The sequence below is a fragment of the Echiichthys vipera genome (assembly GCF_963691815.1).
Source record: "Echiichthys vipera genome assembly, chromosome: 3".
Lineage (NCBI taxonomy): Eukaryota > Metazoa > Chordata > Actinopteri > Perciformes > Trachinidae > Echiichthys > Echiichthys vipera.
In genome coordinates, this window is record NC_139828.1 from 24,461,898 (window position 1) to 24,480,612 (window position 18,715).

At 44.1% G+C, this 18,715-nt stretch overlaps 3 protein-coding genes across 4 annotated transcripts; 1 reads left to right on the forward strand and 2 right to left on the reverse strand.

Moving 5' to 3' along the window:
• Positions 1–1,895: 1,895 nt before the first annotated feature.
• On the reverse strand, positions 1,896–11,399 carry paics (phosphoribosylaminoimidazole carboxylase, phosphoribosylaminoimidazole succinocarboxamide synthetase). Of its 2 annotated transcripts, none has more exons than XM_083911431.1 (15): positions 11,077–11,399; positions 10,354–10,827; positions 10,215–10,274; positions 9,515–10,138; positions 8,886–8,963; positions 8,435–8,583; positions 6,370–6,412; positions 6,073–6,270; positions 4,056–4,234; positions 3,786–3,965; positions 3,578–3,691; positions 3,407–3,490; positions 2,602–2,782; positions 2,369–2,527; positions 1,896–2,252 (listed from the first exon to the last, which is right to left on the reverse strand). In XM_083911431.1, exons 1-15 carry the CDS (start codon positions 11,369–11,371, stop codon positions 2,086–2,088), a joined length of 2,985 nt encoding a protein of 994 aa, XP_083767557.1. In that variant the 5' UTR covers positions 11,372–11,399; the 3' UTR covers positions 1,896–2,085. The 2 variants fall into 2 exon arrangements, with proteins under 2 accessions (XP_083767557.1, XP_083767556.1); XM_083911430.1 differs by having other exon boundaries at positions 11,071–11,399.
• On the forward strand, positions 6,428–16,478 carry ppat (phosphoribosyl pyrophosphate amidotransferase). The gene is made up of 11 exons (XM_083911432.1): positions 6,428–7,181; positions 11,936–12,002; positions 12,274–12,480; positions 12,728–12,840; positions 12,922–13,067; positions 13,210–13,282; positions 13,366–13,517; positions 13,645–13,772; positions 13,859–14,080; positions 15,509–15,629; positions 15,777–16,478. The coding sequence occupies exons 1-11, from the start codon at positions 7,054–7,056 to the stop codon at positions 15,950–15,952; spliced, it is 1,533 nt and encodes a 510-aa protein (XP_083767558.1). The 5' UTR covers positions 6,428–7,053; the 3' UTR covers positions 15,953–16,478.
• Positions 16,479–16,582: 104 nt separating this feature from the next.
• Positions 16,583–17,862, reverse strand: LOC310966543 (uncharacterized protein). The gene is made up of 3 exons (XM_083940301.1): positions 17,102–17,862; positions 16,925–16,960; positions 16,583–16,831 (listed from the first exon to the last, which is right to left on the reverse strand). Exons 1-3 carry the CDS (start codon positions 17,698–17,700, stop codon positions 16,828–16,830), a joined length of 639 nt encoding a protein of 212 aa, XP_083796427.1. The 5' UTR covers positions 17,701–17,862; the 3' UTR covers positions 16,583–16,827.
• Positions 17,863–18,715: the final 853 nt, after the last annotated feature.

Consider the following 18,715-nt stretch of genomic DNA (forward strand, 5'->3'; position numbering starts at 1 on the left):
TTTTTAAACACCAAATTCAACTCCAAATTAAAATGCAGAGGATTTTGTCAGATATCAGCTTCACTACACTCATCTGTATCACTCTCTACCCTCAGCACTTCCATCCTCCCACTCCCACCCACACGTGAACAAAGATTTAGCACATCAGGTCGTTATACCCATCATTTGCTATCAAAGGGAGAGCCGTGCTACAATAGAAGTAAAAAATAAAATGGTGGCATAATATTCTGACTCATTCCCTTGGCTGCAAACTACTGGAGCAGATTGAAATACATTTGGATTGTCAACATGAGATACAGGCTCCCTCTTGTGGTTGAGTTGAGGTCCCACAACTGAGCTAATGAAAAGGGTTGAATTGGAAAATATAAAGGAGATATTCATGAAATGAGCGGCTCTCCATCCCAGTTCATAAGTTGCTGACACTTTAGTAGAGCACCCAATTCACTGCATTGTGATACAAATGTATGTGGAAGTCACAATAGAAAAAAAGAGTAGACTTTGTGGGTGCTGTAAGGACTTTTGCATCATCGAAAGGAGCTCTGATTGCTGTCTTATAAAGTGTACATGCAAACATACAAATAAACTAGGCCATGAACGACGTTCCAGATATACAAATGTATGCATCAACTGTGTGCAATGCATGTAATATATACAATCTATAACATGTCAAATCTCTAGCAACAATTTACTGATTTTCATCTTGATCCCTGTAGATCTTGGAGTACCTTTGAGAGTGAAATGAGCTCCAAACGGCCAAGAAAACCCTTTTAAAATTTCATAAATACTAAGGTAGTTCCTCTACTGCAACCCACGCTGACAATCCTTTTGACTTTACAGGGAATAGAATTCTGGTGGAGAAATACTTAAAAAAAAGAAAAGAAGCATTTGTTGTTTGCAAGAAACACTCAAATTGAAATATGCTTAATCAAATAACATCAAAAGCCTTTCAAAGGCAATCATGTCATTTTGTTATGTTCCCTTTAGCTGTATGGTGAAACAGTCCTGTATCTATCACTCTGGCCAAAATATCTCTGATGATTCTGTTTAACAGATAAAATGGGAGAGTCAAATGAGAAGACTGATACCACACTGCTCTCGGTTCATCAAGTAGAAGACTTGGGGCCATCCCCATGTTCCCAGGGTTATGTGTTCTTGATATAAACATTGTAACAGATTGGAGAGTTCAAATTGCAAAGAACAAAGGGCCATGAACGGTAAAAATGCGTTCAGCCACTGTGGAATTATTGTCTAAAGTCAGCTGGCGGCACCTCAGCCAGTCTAAACCCCAGCGCTGGTGGTCTGATCCCAGACGCAAAATTACAAATCCTACTATGGCAAAGGCATGTCCACCCTACTCTCTCCATTTTCCCTACTCTGTCCCTGATGGGCTTATCCTGATATTCTTGACCTAAAGGCTTTAACAAATCCCACTCTGCATGCCTAAACCTATCCAACCAACAAAGGCAATGGGTTCTGGCCAATCAGATGCAGAGTGGGTTAGGACATGCTTCTGCCATAGTGGGATTCGTAATTTAGCATCCCGCACCACACAAGACCAACCCACTGCTGGAGCAGCAAACTACTTGCTGCCAATCTGGGCCTCCACTGCAGAATGTATAACGGAAACACAGCATGTGTGGACTCTAACGGTCGGTTGTTGATGTTAGCGGAGTCCATTTAGCTGTTGGCTGTAAGTGAGCTGAAGGGAGGTGAGGAGTAGAGAGCAGAAAAAACATCACATCATTTGGAGTATCCAGGAAAATCCATCCCAGATCCTTTACACAGAAATCAGTCCACAGACTTATACATAACTGTGGAAGTTAGTGAAGGTCTCAATTTATAAGTTGCGTAACAACCCTGTTCGCCCATTGGCAATAAAAAAACAATACAGTTAAAACGTTACACACAGGGTCTTTAATCACATCTTTAATTATTTGCCGTTTTAATGGAATGATTCATGTGTGTGAGAAGGTACATGTAGATTTCATCTACTGTTAGTGGGTTTTCATGGTAAACAAAGACATGACATCGACAGACAGTGAAGCTCTAAAGAGCACACCGAGCTCAAAGGGGTTTTGAGCAACTTTACAGGCTGCAGGCCTGTAACTTCTTGTCAGCCAGCTTGAGAGACACCCAGGTGTTGAGCATGGAGGCTCTCAGTTTGCACCACACCAGGTGATTGGTCAACCCGAAGATCTGCGCAGCAAACTGAGCAGCGGCCTCAGGGGAGAGGGTTGTGGAGCAGCCGAGACCTAAAAAGGAGGAGGGGGGAACAAAGGCTCAGTTGAAATGATGACTAGTTTAATTGTGACTAAACTCACATTTGGACTAACAGTTTAAGATACAATACAGGGAGTAGTCCGCTTACCGCTTGGCATACGCAGCGAGGACCAGACATCTTGTGCACCCCAGTCTGGAGTGAGAGGTGGGCAGTTGATGACGGGATATGCTGTGTTTCCAGACATCACCGGGCCGAGGCCGTTACTCCTGCCAGCTACAGCCACAAACACAGTTGGCACGCCGTCACCTGAGGAAAAACAGATACGACATGAGACAACTAAATCCTCACTTCTTTAGAAAAGGATAAATAATACTACACACCTTCATATTCTGCTTTGATGCGGAGCGTCTCATCTGGACCTTTGTGTGCAGAGGTGACTCTCAGGATGCAGGGAATCCCGTAGGAGGTGCAGGCCTTCCTGATCTTTTCACAGTGAGCCAGGTCTGAGGTGGAGCCCATCAAAACCACCACCCTGCCGCTGGCCTGGGGCTCCAGCAGCAGCTGGAGACATAACACAGATCTCGTTAGTATCATGCAAGTCCCACTTCACAAGTCCGTTGAAAGCAAGACTACGCAACATTGGTTGAGAAGCAGCCGTATGCGACAATAACTGGATAATCTGAAGGCCAAAACAAATGCAAGATTAGTCTGGTTTCCAGGCCATTTACATGATTTAATGTTAAGAAAATAACAAAACCTGTGAGTCTGAATATACCTGGATTCACCCTCTGTTTTAGCATCTGTCTCTTTAAGACCCTCTCCTGAAAAAGCCCAGTCTGCACACAATTTCTGAACAGGAACTGTGTGCATTTCTGTGGATTGATGGAGCATTTTGATACGTTCATATTTATATCATCTCGACCTAATTTAGACTGAAAAACAAAAAAACTTTTTACAACGTGGGACCTTTATCAATCAATATTTTAAAAATTATAGAGCACCTGTGAGAACAGATAACTATTCAAACACAATTCTGAAATAAGTCTTACACACAACAGGGGAGGGCCACAAAGCTAAGCTAATGGTTTATGATTAACTGTGTGTGTCTGTCAACAACATGTTGATTAAAAGCAAATAAGAGCCTGTCCTGATAAAGAGTAGATTGGGACATTAAGTTCACTGTACCTTGACCCTTTCAGAGACCCACTCAAAGTTTCTCTTCACCATCTGCATTGCCTCAGGGGTAATTTCTTTGAGGTCGCGGTACACCTAGGAAGTTGATAAGTTATTTCAGCTTTATCTTGATTCTTTAAAAAAAGCCAAAATGAAACAGCATGACCAAAGAAAGGTCCTGACCTGCTTATCCTTCTGCTGGCTTCGATCTCCAGCTGGCCACAGCCTCCATGAATCGTTGTCGATGACGTCAGCCAGGACGATCTCTTGAGTCTTCACATTCACGCCAAACTCGATCTATGGAAAAGGAAGGTAATCCTAAATTTGTGAAGCAGCTATAAAGAGCTCAGTAGTAAAGTTATCAGATTAACAGCAGGTGGCCGCTGCATACCTTCATATCCACCAGCGTGCAGTTCTGAGTGGCCCAAGCCTTCTCCAGAATCTCAAAGATGGCCACGGTGCTGCGGTTCATGATGTCCACCTCGCACTGACCGATAGTGAGCCCAGCCAGAGAAAACTTATTCTCCAGCAGCTGCTCCTCTGACCACTGGGGGTCATTGTTGGCATCGTCCTAGATCAGAAAGCAACCGATTACATAAAGATGGATGCGCGTTGACATTTGGACACGCTGAGTCAAGTTACAGCGAGGTCTCGAACTCACTTTGAAGAACATCTCCATCTTCAGGGGGGAGAAGCGGTAGCCTTCCTTGACTCCTGGATTCCTCTTGAGGAACGATCCTGTTGCCACTCTGCGACACACCCACTCAATGGGAATCATCTCACAGTGGGCTGCGATGAAGGCCGTGTCCGAGTGCTGCTTCACAAAGGCAGTCTTAATGCCTGGAAGAAAGGGTAGATGTTAAAAATCAACCTCAGACCATTACGCAGGGATCCATACCTCTTGATTGTAAAGAACAAAGTAAAGTAACATCTGAAACTATATATTATAATGTTACCCTTCAGTGTTCAGCACACTGCGGGACTTTAAAGAGTCTGTCATGTCCAAACCAACAGTGACTTTCTGGTTGATCCAATCAGGAAGTGCCAAAATTTGCACTTCTGAGTGTCCACTAGGGGCAGATTTCATAAATAAGGAGTTTTTATTGACCCCCCATGTTAAATAGGCCGTTTTCACAGCATAATTAAACCTATTCTGGGACAAAGAACATACCAATCTGTATTTTAAGGTCATATCTCCATGACAACACTGAGGGGGGTGAATTTGTTTTGTACCAGGCTAGTTTTTATTTTATTGGAGGTTAAAGTTTATGAATAGTTAGGGGCGCGGCCTCTTGAGTGACAGCTAGCCGCTGGTATAAGTCAGCCAGATGGACGCATCACTCTAAAAGTCAGACAAGATGGCGACTCCTGTAGGCGTATACGATCGGATCAAGTTGAGAGAACGAGAGAATCTGTGGTCATGTTAAGTGAGGGCGATGTGGTTGGTCACATTTTGGTGAATTATGCACGGCAGAGTTTCAAGTCACAAGACCGCCATTACCAGACTCACGAGTGGCATGTGAGTGAGAGTTACCAAATTACATTTTAAATTAAAGCAAGGTGGAGAGTCATTTTTGGACCTAATGTCAAACATCCACGCACAATTCCCCCTTCACACGTCAACATCGCTGCATGGCTGTGAGCTCTGGACGTGCAGGGTTCAACGGGTTTTGTTAATTACAGGGATAAAAAAAAAAACGATGAATGGCGTTACTGACTTTTCTGAGTTAAGTGGTTCTCTACAAAGCTGAAACACTTTCTCAGTTAACAGAAAACTAACTGTGATAAATGGTTTCAGCAATTTTAAAACAAAGAAAATTCTGGTTGCAGCTTAATAATGGGAGTATTACCTGCTGGTCATCTTTAAACTCCACATTAAACTCAATCTCTTCAGGTTTTTGACTGTTTGTCAGAATAAACAAGCGATTTGAATGTCAACTTTAAAGTCGTCCTCCACTCATAAATAAGTTGTTCTTCTGAGCCTCACTGTGCAGAATGATGCATGTGCACAGTTTAACACAATACGGCTGTTTTTACGTGAATCTGCTGAAAGAGGAGTTTCTGTGCTCTTTGAAAAGCTGATATAAATTGATGATTTGTGACATCACAACTAGTTTGGATGTTTGGATATTCAAGTGTGATGGAAAAACCTGACGTTGCCAGGGCACAAACCCTGAATGGATGTGCAGTCAAGCAGGAGAAAACTTTCAAAATCAACACGATTTGCACATTCACAGATTTTAATTTGATGAAGTAAAAGGAGTTCTTGTCTTTTTAAGGATTTTCAACGTGGAAAAGATACTTTCTTGTGGAAAAAATGAAAAAACAGGTCTGTCTGGAGATCTTTATATTATTTTTACCCCTTTTTAAAACAATTTTCTGAAATTTCTTGGCCAGATTATACCTTTCTTTTCTAAATACACTAAGTTATTCACAAAAGTGAAGTTATTGAGGGGGAAGTGTGTGTGTGTGTGTGTGTGTGTGTGTGTGTGTGTGTGTGTGGGGGGGGGGGGGTTGCTAATAAAAATAAATAAATGTCATAACCTTACAGTAATGATGGCCCTCTGACATCGAAGTATTCACAATACCAAAGAATGTGGCTCTAAATGTGGGAAAGTTGCCTCAGGTGCGCTCAGCAGCGTTTGAATGGGTCTACTAACTTTAATAAGGGTCCTCACCAGAGTCCTGGAGAAGTTTGAACACGCAGCTGGTCGTTTTATTGGCGATGGCAGCCTTGCCCTCCATCTGGTCCTTCCTCGCGGCATTCCCGGCTGTGATCTGGTCTTTGGACTGGACCAGAACCAGTCCGGGCTGGTCCGCGAGCTCAAAAATCTGCTTCGTCTTTCCCTCATTCAGCTTCTGGCCGACTTTCAACTCTAAAAACACGCACATATGCACACAATAAGGAAAGGCCCAAATGAATGGCAGCACTTGTACCATCTGCTCTCACGCATGCACCCATCGTGGTACTGTACCTGGTGTGGAGGCCATGTTGGTGTTCTTTGACGACCCGCAGTCCTGAAACACAAAATGACAACTGACGCACAACTCTGCAAAGTTGCGAGATGAAGAGGCGTGCAGGAGGAAGAAGAGGGAAGTGGAGTCCGTCTTACGTGCTCTGAGGACCAATCACATCCCTCAGCTCATTCAAGCAGCCAATCATAGCAGCGCGTTTTTCCCCACGTGAGGGGGGAAGACGCTCCAACTCCCAAACATTTGGAAGAAGAACTTTTTTTTGGAGTTTGTCCGCTCAACAACATCCATTTTCTCTGTGGCAGCAAGGCTGATTCATCAAAAAACTTCATCAAGAGAACACAATTGCGATCGAATCGATTAATCAGATTATTTGTGGCCTTCGTCGATAAACACCACGTGTGTTCCGTCAATATCAATACGTTTGATAGCGTGCGATTTGTTGACGTGACCTCAGTTACGGTGGCCTGTAGCGTCTTTTAAGCTGCGCTCACTGTTGAAGTCTGGAGTTCACGGCCGCGTCGACCATGTCGGCTGAGTTTATTTTGTTTTAACGAGCCACGTTGTACGCTTGCTGCACGTGCTCGGTCTGCACTCTCAGAGGTACGCACGAGCTTCATTGCCCAGGCAACCAAGCACGAGACTGTCCGCCGGGTGAACAGCGGACCCAGACATCCAGCGGCGGGATGGAGTTCGAGGAGAACGGTATCGGGGAAGAGTGCGGGGTTTTCGGGTGTGTGGCCGCCGGAGAGTGGCCCACGCAGCTGGAGGTGGCTCAGGTGTTAACGCTGGGACTGGTGGCGTTACAGCACAGGTGGGTGACAGGGAGGTGTGTGTGTGTGTGTGTGTGTGTGTGTGTGTGTGTGTGTGTGTGTGTGTGTGTGTGTGTGTGTGTGTGTGTGTGTGTGTGTGTGTGTGTGTGTGTGTGTGTGTGTGTGTGTGTGTGTGTGTGTGTGTGTGTGTGTGTGTGTGTGTGTGTGTGTGTGTGTGTGCTTTAACGTGAGTGGTTTGATTAAAAAGAAGATAACTGTGATGAGGAGACAATGCCTCCACAGCTACAGAGTTGTTACATTAACAAGAAAAAAGTGGTTATTTTCATTATCGATTAATCTGCTGCTGAATTAATCACATTGTGTGTGTGTGTTGGTTTTATAATCACTCAGTAAAGAATGTGTTTAAGATATGATAAAAAGCCATTCATTATGATAAATATTACATAGGGTACTATTCAATAAGCTTTTGCTTCTTCCTATAACTTTTCAGGTTACATTATTATAGTATTTTTGTTCCTTTTAGCTTTTATTGTATTATGTATTTTTTAATTTACATGGTCGAAACAAAGCATTCATTCATCCAATAAGCTATTTCAAATTGCTTGTTTAATTCGACCAATAATCCCTAATTTAATTTATGATTTATGATGAAAAAAAAAGCAGCAAATCGAGGGTTGAGAACCAGATTAAAATGAGTTATATACATATGTGTAAATAAAGCTCCCAAAAGGGTTTGTGTGAACTCCAAACCAGTCCAGAGTTATTAACCAAAAGGCCGGACCCTCGACACATACAACTATTTGAGGCCAAAAGGGTGTAAGTTTACCTAAAAATAAAAAAAATATAGTGTTTATTCAGTATAGTGTCACCTATATGTTTATGATTGTGAATTATTTTAATATTAAAGATTGAAATAAACAAAGTTCCTTTTTCTTTTGGCTCCGCTGTAAAGTTGTCCAAAAGTCACTTACACCCCTTTGATTCTCAACCCTCGAATTGTAATAGTTTGACGTTTTTGCTGGAAAAATGTTAGTCATTTTATCAAATTGGTTGATCTAGTCAATAAACTCATTAGTTAATTAATCGTCTAGGGGTTGCAGCCTTAAAATATGATGCACACAGTCTCCTAAAGGCAGAAATAAAATGGATAATCTTAGAGTTTACAGGTTTCCTCCCAGCACAGCAGTGTCGTGTCTATTCTGAACTTTTACGGCCTGTTAAAGAATAATTTCTTCAGTTTACCTTGATTGTGTAACGTTTGTACTATTTGTCGCGTGGATTAGGTAGGTATTACCTCTCTCTCTGGGGATGAACTGTGTGAGGCGAGTGAACAGACTGAATTAATCTTCATTATCGGGATGGGGTCCATTTCTTCTTTACACAGGACCTCTGCGTTATCAGAGCCAGTGTCCAGTTTTTTTATGGGTGTCTGGAGTGTGGGTTCTAAAAAAAAAAAGGGAACAGAGGCAGCTTTAAAATCAGATACCTGAATGCTCTTACTTGTAAAAACAAAAAAAAGTAATACATTTTACATCTTCATGGCTGAGAAAAGTTTCTTTTTCTCTTGGTCTGACGGCGGACGCCACCATGATTCGGGCTTCTTGTCAGCAGTTCCAGCCGTACCCTTATCTATAACTAAATTATGAGGCGAATCATGGGACTGAGTCAGAAATTACAAAAGCTTCAGTCAATTGTGGACATCATGTGACACAGAAAGGGATTACAGAGAGGGGCACATTTCAAACCTTGATCCACAGCTTTCCTCTTCATTCTTCTGTGTGCTGAATAGATCTCCTCTCTCTTTACCCGAGTTTCAGAAGAGCCTGCAAACAACATTCACAGTTACAAGACAACAGGCCATTGTTTAAAAAACAAAACAAAATGTGTTTTTATATCTAACCTATGGAAAAAGGTTAATATTTCCCATTTATTTCAAGGGTTTTCTTAAATTAAGATGTAAAGGGTCACTTTGCCTAAATTAACCATTAAAAACACATTTTCTCATTTATCACTACAGCTATCCAGCCATGCACATAGTTCTGTTTCCATTCCTCTGGATTTTAGATGGCCATCAATGAGATTTCTACTCCTCTCTCAGTACATGTCTTTTCATAATTATAACCCACATTGGAATTACTTTCTATGTTGAACCAACTGTGTAAAAATGTCTCTTATGTGTTGAAGTTTGGAAGATCATATATTGAACTAAAGTGATGTAGTACTTGAAATTTGGTACGTGTGAGCTGATGACAGAACTTCTGAAGACGTAAGAGGTGTAAAATCAAAACAAAGCTTGAATGTTTTTGTCTGCAACACATTTGGATTTTGGACACCTCCCCACTAACTCATGAATGAATAATGATAACGGGCTCACTCATTAATCTGTGCCGTTGATCCAAGCGAAGCTGCTGGACTGCATGCAGGTTCACTCCTTCACTGTTAGGCGTAAAATCGAGGCACATTGACGAGACAGAATCAGAACTACAAGTCCGGTCCTCGATTGCTCCCGCCATTGTTGTCGCTGTGCTCATCTTTGTCAAATAGACGTCTACGTGATCGCTCTCCTCGCATCCCTCCGACATCGTGAGCCTGCTTGCATCTGTTCGGTGGTCCGCGGCTCCTGTGTCATGCGGCGAGCCGTTGGTTGTGCGGTTCATAATGGCGTCGACCTCATCGTAGAACCTCATGAGGCGCCTTGGGTCGACTTCATCGCCCTTTCCTCTTTGAAGAGATCGGTAGAGGTACTTGAGGTTTTTGTATTTAGTGTGGCACTGCTTCCAGTCACGCTCGATGCCCTGATGCATTAATCTGTTGGAGATCTGGACGAAGATGTCTCTCTTCCTGGTCGAGCTCTCCAGCTGCCTACACACGCGCTCGTCAGACCACACCTGAATCAGCGCTCGCACCTCCTGGTCGCTCCAGTTTCGGCCTGTGTCCGACACCGTGACCATGTGGAAGTGTTCTGAGCTGGATGGTTCTGTGAGTGTGCGATGGGCATCTGGAGGGAATAAAAACAGATTAAGGAAAGGAAAGCTCACGTACCGTAAGCTGCACTTGTTGTTCACGTGCCATACCTGTTCCTCTCCATTTTGCTTCTGTGTCTGCGTCCATATCGTAATCATCGCTGTTGTCGTCTGAACATAAACAACACAGCAGTGAAATGGATTGTTCTTTCAGCCTTGAATACAAAACTACTGCAGACTGAATACATACCATCATCAATTTCAATGACAACCTCATTCTCTGAAGCTGGTGTCTGTAGCCTGCCTGCACCCGCTTCTCCATCATACAGCCTCTTGTGCATCTCCATGGTCCCGTCTTCCAGTCCCCGCTCCAGCAGAATAGCCTCCACCTCGTCAAAGAACTTCATGTACTTCCCCGGGCCTCCTGCGGCGCTGCCTCCAACAGCGTGAGCGCTTTTAGCTGTCTTGTAGTCATATTTCAAGTTTTTGTATTTAGTTCGACATTGCTTCCAGTTGCGTACCACTCCAAAGTTTTTTTGCATCTGACGGGCCATCTCTTGGAAGATGGATTTGTTGCGCAGCGTGCACTTCAGGCGCTCTCGGATGCGCTGGTCGGCCCAGACACACAACAGTGCTCTCACCTCATCGTCCGTCCAGTGGCGGCCCCCCTCTTCAGCCACACTCCCAGTGTAAGGAAGAGTCCGATGGATTAGACTCTTGACGCCTAGACACACATGCACACACTGTGTTATTTTTGGCTCAGTATGGTTTGAAAAATATGTTGTAGCTTGTAACAAAATATTTTATTTACATCTGACTTTAGACTGCAAAAGTTTTCTATTTCAGTTTGAGGCTAAAACAAGTTTGTCTTGTTTATCTTCCGATCCGTCAGTTGATTAAATGCCAAAATGTGTTGAGCTTTGTCAGATATTGACATCATCAACGCTGCAGTGGGGGTTGAACCTACATTTACCTTCCTGCTTTGGGATAGTGACTGAGGAAGGATAGATTCCTCTTTGATTACCCACATCCTCCACCTCTTCCTCCCAGCTCTGCATTGGCCTTCCATCCACTCCTGGGCTGTAGTTTGCTGAAGTGCCTGCTGCTGCGTCTGGCTTCCTGCTTTGAAGTCCCAGGCTCCTGCACTTGGCCTGACACTCCCACCAGCTGCGCACAACACTGAGCCTCCTCAGACGCTCTGAGATCAACTCAAATGTGGTTCTGCTCTCAGCTACGTGCTGAGCTCCCACCTCGTCCCACACTGACATGAGAGCCAGCACCTCTGCCTCCCCCCACTGCCTCTCTACCGAGCCTTTCTCCTCTGCCACCTCCCTATCACCTCCTCTTTGTCTCTCTGCTCCTCTCTCCATGTTTGAGCTGACCTGGAAACGCTTTCTTTTCCCCAATCCGTCTGTCTCTGCTGCCCGGTTCCCTAGGCAACCAGGCGGTTAAGCCTGAAAGCAACGCCTCCATGCTGAAAAGCAGCCTCACCACTGGCTTAAGCTGTGTGCCGAGGGGGCGGGACCAACTGTAATCCGAGAAGCAGCTTGGTATACAGGCTGAAACTGCAGCAAGGCGACTCTCCGTATATGGAAGCGCCACAGCAGAGAAGCAGACGCTCCTGTTTTTTTTTTCCTGCTCCTCATTTCTGCTTTATTTTGCCTGAAACAAACCAGTTGGGTTTGCCTCGAGGCTCATACCCAGCTTTGATGAGAACAAGTTTATTCATGTTCAGCTTTGCACAAAGGAGACTGAAAGATCCATCATTATAAAACTCACTTCCCACTGATGTGTATATACAATGTAACATGTGATGGTTTGTGTCTACTCAGGGGCCAGGAAAGTGCTGGGATTGTCACAAGTAATGGAGCCACTCCGCCCACATATGCAACCCACAAGGTAACATCAGTCATGACTAGAAGCCCCTTTTAAACTGAAGTAGAGCTGAACTCATTTTAGCTGCTTTTCAGTAAAGGTGCACGCACAGATACACTGACCATTACTATAATAGTTGTTCAGGCTGTGCTGGTTTGTTCTACAGCTTCATCATGACTTGGCTTTCCCCTCTACAACATGACGGCTGCATATCACTACTCACTTTTAGTATTTGTCCAGATTTTGTGACTGAAAACCTCATCAATTGCTCCTGGCGTTTTTTTGTTTTTTTTAGGGAATGGGATTAGTGAGCGCTGCTTTCTCACCCGAGGCTCTTCTGAAGCTGCGCTATGGTAACCTCGGTATTTGTCACACACGCTACTCGACTACTGGGATCTCAGAGCTGCAGAACTGCCAGCCCTTTGTTGTGGATACGCTGCACGGCAAGATCGCCGTAGCACATAATGGAGAGCTGGTTAATGCTCTTGCCCTGCGGAAAAAGGTGAGGACGGTCCTTAACTCACTGAACCTGGTGCACACCAACGACAAACCAGGCCTCTACATGTGCACAACCTCTGTTTAATCTGTCAGTTATGCTTGTTGCTATAATAGCTTTGGTCTTTAATACATAAGTAAATATATGCAAGGACATTAGCCTGGATGAAATAACACTTGTCTGTCTCTCTCTTTATCTATCTATCTACCTATCTACTGTATGCTGAATCAATCATTGTGAATGTGCCATGCAGGTCATGCGCCATGGTGTGGGCCTCTCCACCAGCTCAGACAGCGAGCTCATCACCCAACTGCTTGCATTTACTCCACCTACGGAGGAGCAGGGTGCACCAGACTGGGTTGCCAGGTCAGTGTTGTGACTTAATTCAACATAAATATATATATATATATATATAATAATTTAAAACCTGTTTATTTTGTATTGTAGAATAAAAAATCTGATGACCGAGACCCCTACATCGTACTCACTGCTGGTGATGTTCAAAGATGTCATCTATGCTGTGCGTGACCCTTACGGAAATCGCCCCCTCTGCATCGGACGGGTTGTTCCTGTCTCTAACCTGCACAGCTCAGGTATTGTTTCACATGTTTGTCAGAAGACCCTGACTTCCGCCATTGACGAATACAAGAGCATGTCACCTCTCAAGCCAGAATTCAGAGGTCAGAATTTGCACGCTGGTGGATGATTAACGTCATTGTTTGACCCTTTGGTCAGGAGCCGGAGAGGAGGACACTGAGGGATGGGTTGTGTCTTCAGAGTCCTGCAGCTTCCAGTCCATCGGTGCCAAGTCAGTTTTTACTGCATATTGAATATGTTCTATGGTAAAATGGCGGTGTTTTGACCATTTTTATGTGCCTTGCTGGTTCTCAGGTATTACAGAGAGGTCTTACCCGGAGAGATAGTCCAGATATCCAAGCACGGAGTCAAGACTCTGAGTGTCGTCCCTCGCCCTGAGGGGGACCTCCCTGCCTTCTGCATATTTGAATACGTTTACTTTGCCAGACCAGACTCTATTTTTGAAGGTTTGAATATTTGTTATGAACCATCCTTTATACCGCTCTGATATTAACACTCTTGTAGAATTGTTGAAAATACTTTTTTTTAAGTGAAAGTGTTGAACGTTCAGTATTTTATACCTGTGTTCTGCAGGGCAGATGGTCTACACTGTGAGGCAACGCTGTGGTCGGCAGTTAGCAATTGAGGCGCCAACAGACGCAGATGTGGTCAGCACTGTGCCTGAGTCTGCAACTCCTGCAGCACTGGGCTACGCTCAGCAGGTCTGTGTACAAGCCGTCAACTCTGTAACAAAATAACGTAATAGCCGTCTGTCCTCACAAGCTTCCCTCGTCTTGTCCTCTCACAGTCCGGACTGCCATATATAGAGGTACTCTGTAAGAACCGCTACGTCGGGAGAACGTTCATTCAACCAAATACCCGCTTGAGGCAGCTAGGAGTTGCCAAGAAGTTTGGGGCTTTGACCGACAACTTTGCTGGGAAACGAGTGGTGCTGATTGATGACTCCATCGTCAGAGGCAACACCATCTCCCCCATTATAAAACTGCTGAAGGAAGCCGGTGCAACTGAGGTTTGTTGACTAAGGATGTTACTTACTCTCTTATATGTGGTGACATGACACAATATTTTAATAGTGGTCTAGTGTTTTAGCAGGGATTGGGACATCCACAAAGGGAGGCAAGGTCATTTTGAGATGATAAAAATGACTGGAAAATGTATTATTTTATTGTCATTTTTATAATCTTGCTCCAGTCCAATATAACTGGATAATTTTACCTCTTCTAGTTCTCCACGGTATTTTATAGTAGAGCGCCCCGCCTCATCTGCAATAAAAAGCAAATCCTCAAATGTCAGAAAAAAGTTATTACACTTTTATGAAATAAAAGGCCTATTAACCATCAGTGCAAATGAGCAGTGCCACTACATCGGGCAATTAAAGCAATGATTAAATGAGTGAGTCGACTGTTTAAACCGACGTTTAGGAACTATATTGATAATAGGGCTGCAACTAACTATTATTCATTTCCACATTGAAAACCGATTAAAATGAGCTTTCTTTTTCAATTATCCAAATCAAAAGAAGAATCGGCAATTTAAATTTGACCATATGGCCTTAGTGTGAGACATGACAAAAATTATTATGGCTGTTATATCACACTTGAAACCATGTAGCCGATCTCTTTAAAGAAGAATTTGAAATTGTAAATGATAGTTGTCAGGGCATAAAACAAAATCTGTTGATCTTTACAAAGACTCACTAGTCAATGGCATAGCTGTCAGTGCTTAAAAAAGTTTAATTCTGTTTGAATCATGGATTTGGAGACTCCTGACACCCTAATTTATGTTCAGTATTAATGGATGAATTGTTTGGTCTTTAAAAGTGTCAGAAAATAGTTTCTCAAAATCCAAGGTGAAATCTTTGTTTTGTCATTCCAAAATCCAAATATCTTCACTTTAGCATGATATAAAACAGAGAAAAGCAGGAAAAGTGCATATTTGAGAGGCTAAAAACAGCTTATTTTTCATGAAATGATTCAGATTAATGAATTATAAATCTATTGGTCAACTAGTCATTGCACCTTTTTAATTGATAATGAAATAAGTGTCGGGATCTATCTGCTTCAGCTCAGCAGCTGATTGACCGATCGATCACATTAAAAGATCACGTGCACATTGCAATACCTGGAGGCTTCTCAATGTTTACAAGTTGAGAAATGTAAAGCCGGCAAATTCAGTCGTGCGCTGCTTGTGTTTACCATCTCGGAATCCCTGGGGGGGAAACAATAGGCTGTATATTATAAGGTCTTGGGGGGGGGGGGGGTATTACAGACTGACCGATTACAACTCCTTAACACAATAGAATATCAGATTTTTATCTGTGGGTAGGTTGATGATCAAAATGTGAAACTTTACTGAAAAGTTCAAAAGAATTCCCCACAACACTGGCACGCTTGTAACTAGCAAGGCAAAATCCTGACCTGTATTTTCTCCTCGACAGGTCCACATCAGGGTCGCCTCTCCACCAATCAGACACCCGTGCTACATGGGCATCAATATTCCAACCAAGGAGGAGCTCATCGCCAACAAGCCAGAGTTTCAGGACATTGCTGGATACATCGGTAAGTCCAAATACACTGGTACATCTCACTGACCATGTTCAAAAAAGTCACATTTTTGTCAGTTCTATTTTTTTTTTTTTTTTAACAAACTTTATCTTCACTGCTTCATCAGTTTGGTGCATCAGTAACACTTGACCTGTTGTGTAGGTGCTGCCAGTGTTCAGTATCTGACTGTGGAGGGCCTGGTATCAGCCGTTCAGGAGGGAATCGCCTCATTCAAGGAGAAGGACGAGATGATCAGCTCTGGTAACAAGTCCAGCAAGAGAGCGGGCCACTGCACCGCCTGTCTGACTGGGAAATACCCAGTGGAGCTGGAGTGGTAACGCCATGACGAACCATAGTTACAGCCGTGGGGTTACTGCAACCTCCCACAGCCTGATACATGTGCCTGAAAAGTTCTGGGGGGAAAAGTGGGCTATCTGCACTAAGAGATGTATTAAATACACACAACATATGCTTTCTCTACAGAGGATCGTTCTCCTGCTCAGATCCTTTAAATTCAGTTGGAAACTGTTACTTTGATGACCTCCAGTGGTTACAGTCTCACCTTGCTGCAGTTGTGTAGAAGTGTTCACTTTAAGTCTTTACAATAGTGTCGTACAGTTCCACATACAAGCCTCAGAACAGCAGCATTAAATACAATTTGCCATGTCAGAAAAGCGCACATGGTTTGTGACCAAAAAGTTAAATAGTCTTTATATTCTTTATCATGTTTACTTTTCTACCTTTGCTTAAAAATAACCAATACGCTCTCTTGTTTTTGTCTGACTGTTGGATATTTTGTTGTCTTAACTTTAAACCTCACATGAATATAATGGAACGTTAAATAATAAACAACTGCAATGACGAGTACCTTGTGTCCTTCAGCAACTGCATTTCAACATTAACTTTTTATTTTAATAATGAACAGGAAGTGCACATGGCTGTATTCACAATGAGTAAAAAGCTTAGAACATACAAAAAGCATCAACCATAATCACTCAAACAAACATGGTTTCAACAGTACTTAGCATCCAAACGGATGGGCGTAACGATCACTTTGATATTCAACATTAACAGCTGCAGTTTAGCAAAGGTCATTTCCAGGGCTCTGCTTCTGACTTTCAACAACATTTTTTTATCAAACATTACACTGCTACACAACAGTTTACAGTGATTTGTTCACAACAAAACAGCTTCCTTCTTCTGTGGGCGGGCATTACCTGCACATGAGAAAGAGAAAGAAAGGAGGGTGATTATGAAAACAAATGGCCAGAAAAACACTACATTACTACTTGGGAATTAATTATAATCACCTGGGGTAGGAGCCATTGGCCATGTAGGTGAACTTCCTGTTAAATGAAACATAATGACTGAAGGAATCTGATAAAAGCATTCAACAGTTGCACAAACTGCGTAATTTAAACAGCAGACTGAGATAAAAGACTTCTGGAGCATAATCTAGTGTTTGTATAGATGAGGCCCACCCATACCTGGAAAAATCGGCGTCAGACACATGGCGGCGCAGACTCATCCAGGATTCCTGATGTGCATCTGCTGAGCGCTGCTGGTCGCGGGATCTTTGAAACACACTAGCTGGAGTTGAGCCACAGGAGAGGCCACAATGAGACTGTTCATATTCAGACTGAGAGAGACGGCGCCTCAGCATCTCTTTCCCGTGGCGATTGGAACCTGGGGATGATGCGCAGTACTCGGCCCTGGAGCGTTTGGACAGGGGGTGGCTGTCCCACGCTAACTCTCTATGGCGTTTCCTCAGGAGGGAGCGGTGGGGCGACAAGGCGAGAGCCGCCAGAGACGAGGAAGAGGGGCTTCTAGTGGCCTCAGAGTTTCTAGCACAGAGGCGGCAAGGAAGCCCTTCAAAGGCAGGCGATTTGTTCTGGCAGACAAACTTGTGATAGAGCCTTATAAAGTCCTCGTCCAGCTTCTCTAGGGAGTTAGAGACACAGAGCGCTGGCATGGAGGAGTCAAAGGAAAGGTGGCGCCGGGGCCTGCCACGACCTACTGCTGTGGATGACTGAGGTGAAGGCAGCTGCGAGTGAAGGGAGAAATGGAGCTCTTGAGGGTAACGCATTCTCAGTGAAACGGATGGGTTTTGTGGAGGGGTGGAAGGTAACCTCGGCCTCGTAGGCTCTCTGGAAGCTCTGTTCACAGAATGAGCTGTGGGACTTCTGGGAAAGGCATAAGGTGATCTACTGAGGGTGCTCACTACCCTTACTTGTGAGGGACTCTGCCTGACTGGGGAGCCGTAGATGTCTGGTCTCTCTCTAACATCTGTGGTTTCCGATGTGTACATGGAGCGGCTATTTGCCTGCGGTGAGTGTGCGGTGAGGGAAAGCCTTCTAGCCCGGAGAGACTGGTCCAAGGATGCTTTCACCGTGGCACGTGAAGGACTGAAAGTAGAAAAGGAGGGCTGTTCTCTGTGCTTGGGTGCTTCAAACATAGTGATGGTCTTGTTCAGCGGGCTTTCTGTTGGCATAGAGATCTCAGAGAAGTCCATGACGAGGATAGGCTTGTGCTGCTCTCTTCTCACCCTCCCAGGAGACTGATGCTGTGCTTCCCAATCCTGCACGTGGGTTGCAATCTGCAAGGGAGACCGAGGGGTAGTTTCAGTTCCTTGCCTCTTCACAGAGTTGGTGTTTTCACTGAGCAGCGTCTGGTTGGCTGTTGGTCTCTGCCAGACGATGAAGGTGTTTTGGAGATTGCTCCTGTTTGACCGCTGTCGCCATCTGCGGTACCTCCTCACCACCTCCACAGCGGCCTCTGTGACATGCTGCCGATGCCACGCCATCCCTATCCGGTTGATCATGCCGGGGTAGAGCTCCACCAAAGAGCTGCCATGACTTCTCAGACTCATTTCCAGCTCCTCATCTCCGTCCTCAGGCTGGACGTAAGTCTCAGAAATGGCTCTCCGACTCTCATCCAATCTCCTGTTCCCAGCTAGGTGAGTCGAATTATTGGCGGCCATCCCTGTAGAGTGCAAAAAGGGGAACGTCACCTAAAATCACACACTTTTTCAATTTCCATTTGTGCAACAGCTTGTCCTGCCATGTGTTTAAAAAGTTTGTTTCTCTCTCTTGCTCTTACCA

Coding starts and splice junctions, on each gene's coding strand:
- ppat (XM_083911432.1), top strand. CDS start 7,054: ATGGAGTTCGAGGAGAACGGTATCGGGGAAGAGTGCGGGGTTTTCGGG. Junction 7,182..11,935: donor CTGGTGGCGTTACAGCACAG/GTGGGTGACAGG, acceptor GTGTCTACTCAG/GGGCCAGGAAAGTGCTGGGA. Junction 13,068..13,209: donor CTCTAACCTGCACAGCTCAG/GTATTGTTTCAC, acceptor CCCTTTGGTCAG/GAGCCGGAGAGGAGGACACT.
- paics (XM_083911430.1), bottom strand. CDS start 11,371: ATGTCAGTGTGGGACGAGGTGGGAGCTCAGCACGTAGCTGAGAGCAGA. Junction 3,692..3,785: donor GCACGCTGGTGGATATGAAG/GTATGCAGCGGC, acceptor CCTTTTCCATAG/ATCGAGTTTGGCGTGAATGT. Junction 2,253..2,368: donor CTCGCTGCGTATGCCAAGCG/GTAAGCGGACTA, acceptor CCTCCTTTTTAG/GTCTCGGCTGCTCCACAACC.
- LOC310966543 (XM_083940301.1), bottom strand. CDS start 17,700: ATGCGTTACCCTCAAGAGCTCCATTTCTCCCTTCACTCGCAGCTGCCT. Junction 16,961..17,101: donor TCTGACGCCGATTTTTCCAG/GTATGGGTGGGC, acceptor TTCATTTAACAG/GAAGTTCACCTACATGGCCA.